The following is a 9592-nucleotide window of genomic DNA, read 5'->3' on the forward strand; positions in this document are numbered from 1 at the left end:
CATTCCTTGGTGCTAGTGGGTGGATCCCTGCTTGGGGATCGCCCTCCTGGGGCGATCCCCAAGCAGGGATCCACTAGGGAAGGGTACCATTGGAAAGGGGAGATTCTCCCCTTCCCAACGATACCTCTCCCATCTTTTTCGGTGCTCGGGGGGCTGAGATAATCCCACATGCACCGAAAGTGAGAAACAAACTAAGTTTCAGTTTCGATTTTGTTGTAATAAGGATACCGCGCCATGCGCACAATCATCATTACAATGAAATACAAAAATAGGCCTGGGGAGGTTGGGGAAGCTCTTCCCCCACCTCCACAGACAAAAAAAACAACAAAAAAATGGGAAATCCCTCTGCTGTCTGCAGCAGAGGGATTTCCTGAGCATGTGCTCATGACGGAACCGTTCCGTCATGAGCATGGAAGGGGTTAAATGTGAGTTAGAATAAAACATGACATACTACAGCCCTTCATTTCACACTATTTGTAGAGCACACATGTCAGACAAAATCCGGGAACTTTACAATCAGAGAAGGAAAAGTAATTGTAGATGTAAACGGACTTTTGACCTCTGTCTCTGAACAGAGACTAAATGTGATAAGATAAAAGACACTGTTAATGCTCCTTTACTTTGTGAGTGAACAGAAAACCTGTTAGCTGTCCTGAAGGGTCGAGTAGGCCCTAAATATAGCTTGCCCTGATAAAATCTGCTCGGCCACATTGAGTAGGAGAGTAGATTTGTTGAGCCCTTTAACAGGAGGCTTCAGTGGACTCCTTAGAGCAGTGGTTCTTAACCTGTGGTCCGAGGACCCCCTAGGGGTCCAAGACCGTTTTACAAAATTAAATATTAAAAATTAAAATTCACTAAGAAGAAAGAAGAAAAATTGAAAAGGTGAAAACGTTTTTTCTATATTTGATTGTAAATTATGCACACAAAAAATTATGTTTGGGCATTTGTCTGGTGAATACTTGTTTTTATATTTTTGTGTATTGCTCTGGAGGTTCAAATCATAGAAACTGCTTAGGCTGGCCATCCCCATCTTCAAATAATGTCTCAGTGGGTGTCTACAGAAGTCAAAAGTTAAGAACCATTGGCTTAGAGCAGCCATGTGGCTCTGCCATTTCATTATCCAGGAACAACTTTATCTCATGATTCAGCCCCAAACTAAGAGCACTAATATTCAGAAAGAAGTTAAATAAATAGGCAAGCGTTATTTTCACGCTAACTGAAGTAAAAGAAACTAAACAAATAAGGTTTCCAGCATCACTTAACATTTGAAACAGAGTTTTGAAAAAAATCTTATAACAAATGTGTAAAAACGTAATAAAACCTCTACAAAAATTCCAAATAGCATAAAATGCAGAAGTGTTGAAGTGTTGAATTTACGAGTATTTAAAAGTATTTTTTAAGAGTGATAGTTTTATAAAAATGAACGTAAAAACGTTCATGCTTCACAACAATGCCAATAGTGAACTAAGAGGCAAGTCAGTTGATATGTAGACCTCTCAAAGTCACCTGGGTTGTTTTTATACACAGTAAATATAATTTATTAAATCAAACACAAGAGAAGGTTTTATACAGCTCACACCATCTACTAATGTATTTCAAGGTGCTCTTATATGCGATAATGAAAAAAGAGGAGGCAAAATAAAATAAAACAATTGCCTAGGATCACAGAATTTGGTCAAGTGGGAAAGCTGGAACTGATCACAGGTTTTCTAGTTTCCCATTGTGCAATTCAATAAATTCCAATTCAATAACCCAGTAACTTCATTTTTACATTTGAATTTCCCAAGGGAGCATAGCAAGCAGAGAAGGGTAACCCCAAGGTGCGGTGGAGGGATGCCGATTCAGCATAATAAAGTACTGTCAAATCTATGACTGTTCTAGAGATTAGAGCAGTGGTTCCCCATATGTGTGCTGCAGTACCCCAGTGCGCAGTCAGGGGCGCTGTGCACCAAGCACACAGTTTTGGAACCACTATGTCACGTCCACCACCTGTTTCGTTTTCTTCAGGCACTCAAGCCAAGATAAATATACAAATGTCCTTAGGTTAGCACAGTGCGGTAATAAAGTGGGCTAGGAGACTCCATTCTCCATAAGTCATTTACATCTGAGAGCAGACTTTCCTTAGCAAAACCTTAATTCTGAACTTTATCAAACTGCACCAATGGTTTCTTATGAAAATGTAGGTCATGTCTCTATAACCCGGGAGTCGGGCACTCGCTTCACTGCATGCTCGCTTCCTCGCAGGTGCCTTGCAGTGATATTTGCACCTCTGTGGAAAGAAGGGCAGTTGCTGTGACTCTGCCGCTAGCCACTGGCTCTGCTGGCACCTTGAACAGCGGTGTGTCTGCAGACCTGTCTCTGGGCAGAACCACCTGCACATGTCTAGTATTTTTTCCTTCAGACGGCCATGTTTTCTAAATAAACAGAAGTTTGCCCGGAAAGGTAATTGTAAGTCTTAAATGCTGAGGCCCGAATTGGTAGCTTTGAGGGCCGTCTGCCCACCAAGTTTAGGAGATGCACTTTGGGATCCTGGACAGCTGTATATCTGATTCCAACCTAGAATCTATGGATTTTATCTGGTTACTGGACCAAACTGTGCCCTGCTTAGCCATGCATACTAGTTTCGTTTAAATGTAAGTTTCAACCAGCTCAGCATTTTGTGCGCTGGCAAACAGGATGAGCACCGCATTCAAACACACCGTCACTTTTCAGGTTCCATTAAACCTCGGAAGCAAAGCCCAGCTCACAGTGGGTGTCCTGTAGGTGTGCGAAACGAACACAAATGCAAACTTGGCACAGAAAAGCCATGAGTTGTGTGCCAATAGCCTCTCCCTTCAGATCTTGGGCCCAGCCTTCACCCCCTTCTCTTTTACCAAGAAGATCCCTTCAGGGGCAGCCCTCATTCCCTCACCTTGCCTCCTCATCTTGCCTCTATATGTAATCCGGTTTATACTTTGAAAGGGCTGGGTCAAGTATATGTTTGTTTTGGCATGGCTTAAAAATGCTCAGTTTTACGGAAGAAAACCTGGTTAAAACGGTTTCTTTTGTTTTGCATGGAGGAAACCGTTTATTTTACCAATGTCCTGAGGCGGCTGGGCACTTGGCATTGTCTAGTCTGCATTCCTTTCATGGTGTGGCTGCTCAGTTCAAATGTTTAACTTCACACACAGTCACTAACACAAGTCTTTCAATGTGAACCCTGCAATCTTTTGAATTTTAGGCGCACGCAATAGACTCTTTTTACAATTAGAGGTTTGCCAAACGTGCTAAAAACGAGAGGATGTGAGGCAGTGAAGTCCGATGCTGTTACCTTGAAAGAAATCAGATATTTCCATAACGCACTCATCGTTATATATAACACGGCTCAAGGCATGTTGGTTTAACCTATTATCCAAGTGTTTCTGACTGATCCTCAATCTCTTTTACTCTGTGCAGTTGTTGGGGCTTGGTAGAAAACCTGATATGCAGAGTAAGCTTTTGGCTGTTACCTGCTGTATCCGGGTTTTAAAGAGTGGTAAAACAAGACGCAAGTGTGTGTTCAACATAATGGTCTAACCTCACCGAGGCAGTGTGACCGGTGGAATGTGCACCTTTTCTCTTTTTAGTCCAAGAACCCGAATGCATATCTCATCTTATCGCAAGTACATTTGTACACCACGGTATATAGTTCACCACATGCACATCTATGCACTGATGTGTATATAGCTTATTTATGTGTGTGCAATAAGAGGCACAGTTTGTATGAATACGAGTTTATCTTCAGCCCTCAATGAAGACGATACTTGCATTTACTCCAGCTTCTTCTTTGGGGACTAATAGGAGTTAGGTGTGATTATTAGTGGCGGGAGGGAGTGTGTGTTCATGTATGTTCTGAGGTACACCACAGAGAGAGGTCAATGCTACAGTCTTAGTACTCACAGGGCACTGCTGGGGTAAAGGTCATATTACTTGAAAGTGTCCTCTGCTATGCGATTTAAAGCCCAGCCCTGCAAAGGGCTGTTATTTGCCAAGAAAAACAACTAATAACTAGTCTAAACATTAGTCAGCTGCATGAACTGGGACCATTTCAGACTCCAACTTTTACACAAAATCAAGTTACTTGGATTCACCCTGGACACCACCCTCAGTCTCAAGGACCACACTGCTAAGGAAACAAGGACAACCTGGTACCATCAGACAGTAGGCAATAATGTGCAAAAAAGAAAAAAAACTAGACAGTAGGAACAGACCTTCTCTATCAATGCGCCCAGGATCTGAAACAACATTCCTGTATCTAGTAGGGACTCACAAACCCTGCTAAGGAATGCGCTAAAGACACACCTCTTTTAAGAGCACTACATCACAGTGCAGTAACGGTTCACTTCTCCGACAACCCTGTGTCCCTTCAATTAGTTGTTGACACTGCATGGGGCTCCGCAGTGGATAGGACAGAATTACATCCATGATTATAATACCTCATAGGCTTCATCCGAATTATGTTCAGGGGGTAAAATGGAAGTTCTCCCGAGGCTTGCTTACATCCTCCCACCTGCCAAAGAAAGAAACATAATAGGGAGCCACGGCCAATAGGTTAAGGGAGCCGCAGGCTGAACAACTTTGGGGACCACTGGACTAGAGGCTTCGTTTGGAGGGCACTATGGAATAAAACCCTCAAAAAACTATAGCAAAACGCCCACCTTCCCTTATTGCCCCAATAGCCCCAATCACGTCCATGCTGGCATCAATGCAGCACTCTGGCAGACCACAGGAAAATATTTGCAAGTACACAAGTCTTGGAGAATTAGAGTGCTGCAAAAAATAGAACCAGGGAACTCAGGGTAGTTCCTGCGTTTAGGCAGACAGCAGTTGCTTTATATAATGAACAGACTCTGAGCCTAAACTTGGGAACTACCCGGTGCTCCGTTCTTTGATATATATATATATATATATATATATATTTATTTTGCTAGGGGTGAAGATATAGTCTTCACCCCTAGCAATGGGTCCGAGCACAACATTGTTTTCTTTACAGTCATTCACTTATCTTCACACCCTGCTGCCTTATACTATTAACTTTCCCGTTTACCCACCTGTTTTATGCATTATCGCTCACAAATTTTACACATTCATCACAACTCTTATTAACCAAACCAACCATAACACATCACACAAATACAGAAGCAATCTTAGCCATCGATTAACAAATACCGTTACTAAAATAAAGCCAGTTCTACTAGCTTTGCTAGTGCTGGTTTTTCTTGGCATCCAAGAACGTGCAGCCGATCTTAATAATGAAATGAACAAAACTACAAATCCCACAACGCAACAATCCGGTGCAGCAAGAGCTCCGAGCACCGTCTCTCCTACGGCTATAGGGTCAGCAGATTACAAGCTGTCATTACCCTCGTCGCTCAGCCGAAAATCCCGCAAATAGAGAAGCACCTCCTGCAGCCCGCAGTACAGGCTGAAGCCGCCCTCGAATGGTGTGTCGCGGAAGAAGAGCTCGAACTCAGCAGGTTCGCGCTGTCGGCCGCTCCGCCAGTACCCGTAAGCCATGGTGAACTGGTAAAGGTCAGTGAGCAACGCCAGCGAGATGTCACCACAGCCCAACGCCATCCTTGCTCTCTAATCGGGCGATGGAGCCACTGCGCATCTCATGTTGCGCATAGGCGTGGCCACCATGTTAGCGGACATGTTAAAGTCAGGCAAACAATCTTGCGCTTATGAGGTTTTAGTGAGAGTTCGCATTGAGTGTTATGCCTGATCTCAAGACTACAACTGATGGGACGTAAACACGCCCAATAACCTAAGTATTTCAATAACGGAGAGCTCCTGTCAGTTTGCAAAGGTGTATGTATCTGAACAGGATCGTCAACGTGTTCGAGTCAGTGCGTTACTTTTCGCAAAGATATCCAGAAGTTGTAGTTTCCCAGTATTTATTTTCACACAAAACCAAGAGTAACCCCTGTACGGTTAGGTTAGTGAATGAAGAGTCTGCTTTTTGTTGCTGTTTGACATAGCGCGAACTCGAACCGTAGGTACTGGAGCGCTTTACATGAGAACAAGTTACATGACAAGATGCAAGAAGAGTTTATGTCTGGTACTAAAACTTTAAGGAATGTCTTGAAAATATGCATATTTCACCACAAGATAAATGTGCACAGTAGATCATGTAAATATTGGCGCTTCTGTGCACATATGGGTACTTACATAGAGCGGCTTTCTCCAGTCAAGTGTCATTTGCATATGTGTATGCATAAATTAAGTTCAGTTATTTATACAAAAAAGAAGAAAAAAACAATTCCTTTCAACCCTTGCCACATTCCTCCTCTCTCTGACTCATCCCTAACATTTCAGACAGTGCTTTAAATGGGCCGGTACTCACCGTTACTAAGTACCAGCACGTCTAAGTTTTCTGCTCTTGGGTACCGGAATTTCTCTTTGTCTCAAGAGAGTACCGGTACTCATGGGAAAGCAAGCCAAGCTCAGGAAAATTGGCATGCACAAAAAGAAGCACAACTCCCTGACAACGGACCGTTTTCCTGACAATGAGTCGGTCCGTTTTCCTGAAACACTCTGATCGAGTGCTAATCTACCCCCCACAATGTGCTAATTGAGCGGAAGCCCGGAGGCATTCATTCATTCAGAGCTGGCAGGAAGTTTGGGAGGGGCTGATTCACACTGATTACTGACACAGTGTGATTACTGACACAGTGTCCACTCAGATTCTGTGGAGTCACCAGCGCTCTAGCTAGGACATTTTAAAGATTTTGGAGGCCCTGGGCCAAACGTGTTTTTTGGGGCTCCTGCTGGGAACCGTTTTGAATTCCTGGTTTAATTCCAGCTCGTTCATGCAGTCTTTGGCCAGATCACCAACAGGCACATTCGTCCAAATTTTAAATGTCTTTACTTCAAATATTCAGGGATAGTGCTGTATGTTTTCAACATTGTAACACAGCTGTAGCTCACTAATTATGCTGCAAATAATCTCTGTGACGCCCTCCCATTTCTCATATGTGAGGTCCTGTTTTGACCTAAAAGAAAGTTTTTTGTATGGATGTAGCATGAAACAAACACAACATTTCTCTGCAAAATATCTGTAATGGTCTCTCACATATCGCCCACAATAAAAATAAATTAAAGGAAACATGGTATTTAAAATAAATTGTTAAAGAATTAGTACATGTCATAAGGGCAAGACTCTGTAGAGCATAGCTCTGGGGGCCCCCTGAAAGACTGGGGCCCTGGGCCAGAGCCCACGCCTTAAAACGTCTCTGCACTCTAGGTGTGTGATCAGGGCATGCTAACTGGCATATCTCCTGACTCAAGGGAATTCGGAGAAAGCTTCCTGCTGGTATAGCAGAGTAGGGCAGCACTTGTTTGGAGCCAGACTGAGGAGGAAGTTAGTAATAGTGATGCTGTGCAGAGCCGGTGGGAATCAAGGTTTAGTAATGTGGGCAGAGGCAAATGTAAGCTTTTCTAAAGCACATGTAGTCCTGCCCAGTACCACACATAAGGCATTAGACTAGTGCATTTCAGTGCGGTGATCCTCATCACCAAACTGAAATGCAAAGTCACGAATTATAGTGCCTCCTCAGCTATCAAACTGGAGCGCTGCTATAAAGCACTATGCTGACTGAAAGCTGAAGTGGCAGCACGCTGCTCCTGTTAGGCTTGGGGGGATGGCTGAGCTGCTCACAGCTCCAGCTTGTACATATAAGGGAAACGGAATACTCAAAATATATCAGAAATGCTTTAGTATCATTATGCACATCTGCACACCAATTCACTCTCAATCACATTAAATGTGTGCCTCTGGCTGGGTCCCTTAGCACTGCAAATAGCTCCGCCCCATAGCCCTCCCCAAGCCCCACCCCCTAGTCCACATCTCAATTTGTTGAATACCTACACTTATTTTATTCCATTTACAGCACTGATTTCAGACTACTATGAACCCCCAAAGTCCTTCTCAAACTTTCCCCTCCTTTTTAGGTCTCGCTTGAGCCAGCGCATGCGCTAGACTGGCGAGACAATTAGTGAGTGGGGCTTTAGAAATCCGACCACAAGCTTTTGCTTGTGGCCTAAAGCTTGCGGTTACGTGCACGTGCACATGCACAGCCGCCATCTGCCTTTCCTATCTCTTCCTCATTTCCTCGTCATGGCTCATTAACTCTCTCGTCATGACTTATATAGCTCTGCCTGGCATCTCTCACGACTCTGATGTTTCTGTCCCCCCTAAGTAGCCGCCTGCAGCAAAGCCCTTATCAGCTCCTAGCAGACTGCAGGCCAGGCACCCTTTCCGTAGCAGAAATCACTGACACACACGAGGAGCTCCTATTGCCACAAAGGACTGTTGCCTCCAGTACCCTAAATAACTTTTAACTGGCACTAAAGCATACAATTAGGGAAGAGCCAGCTCACTGTCCGCGCTCTGTCTGTAATACACAGTGTTTTATAGCATGTGTACAATTTATGCTGAGCCACACAGTACCACCATAAAATGCAGAAATAAAATAATGTGCCCTCATCATTTTAGTAACCTGCTTCCATTTACAGTCCAGGATTTTGATAGTACTTTTAATATAGTACTTTTAATACAGCTTTAAAGCATCCTAAAGGTGCCTTCAGAACAGCTTCTTTACAGAGTAGAACATTCTGTATGTGAACATGCACCACCACAGCATCACTCAGGGCCAGCATAGCATCACTCAACGCCACCGCTGCATAACTCAGGGCCAGCACAGCATCACTCAACCACCGCAGCATCACTTAGTGCTTCTTACACTTTTTAATTACAACTTCTCAACATGCTGCACAGCAGCCACACTTCTCTACAGCACAGCTTAGAAACATTGGCAAAGTCAATAGCTCTACCTAAACACTTATAAGGCTCCCCAATGCATAGTCAATAGGTCTTGCCTTTGGAACATTATAAGTGTTTAGTTATCCAGCATAATATCCTTCATTAAACAACATCAAGTGTGGCATGGCTAATCACTTATAAGGTCCCAAAAGCGAGACCTATTGGCTATGCCAATGCTTGTTAGGTTTTGCCTGCAGAGCACTTGCACAGTGCTTGGGAAATCTCTTGTAAATAATTTTAAAAAGCTAAAAACGGGCTGAGAGCCAGCCCCTTACCTTTCGTTACTTACCATTGGTTGGGATCTCCTTCCCTCTTATTTCCAGACTTCTCATTCATCAGCACCTGTTGCTGCCTCCTGTTTCCACGTTCGCCTCATGTCTTCCGATCTTTTGTGGAGTACTGACCAAGTACAGTTTCCTATCTGCAGCCAGTGTCCTTCCGCAGGCCACAGGCTGGCAGTGGTACTTTTTTTTAATGTTAATCCACCACTCCATAAGAGTGCACATGCTTGGAGCCCTCTGTACTCCTCCCGTACCTCCCGCCCATTTGCTAGCTCCCGTTCTACCCCCACCCCGCCTGCGACCTGGTTACTTGTTGTGTATTCAAAAATTAGTGGTAGAAAAGAGCTTGCAATTTTCGGTGCGCTCTTTGTACATATCGACTGCTCGTGATATCTCAAATGAAGGTCCCCTCGGAGATCGCTTTATCCCAGGGGCGTCTACCTATGCCAGATCACTATTATTACTAAGT

The 9592-nt window shown here is 43.9% G+C and overlaps 1 protein-coding gene across 1 annotated transcript in view; it reads right to left on the minus strand.

Moving 5' to 3' along the window:
* The window catches only part of NAPRT (nicotinate phosphoribosyltransferase), a 306647-nt gene extending 301022 nt beyond the window's left edge, over positions 1-5625 (minus strand). Inside the window, exon 1 of the mRNA XM_085604693.1 lies at positions 5382-5625. Coding sequence (XP_085460819.1) covers positions 5382-5595 — 214 coding nt within the window. The 5' untranslated portion in view covers positions 5596-5625. The remainder of the gene's footprint in view (positions 1-5381) is intronic.
* Positions 5626-9592: the final 3967 nt, after the last annotated feature.

Source organism: Triturus cristatus, chromosome 5_1 (genome assembly GCF_964204655.1).
Source record: "Triturus cristatus chromosome 5_1, aTriCri1.1, whole genome shotgun sequence".
NCBI classification, from domain to species: Eukaryota; Metazoa; Chordata; class Amphibia; order Caudata; family Salamandridae; genus Triturus; species Triturus cristatus.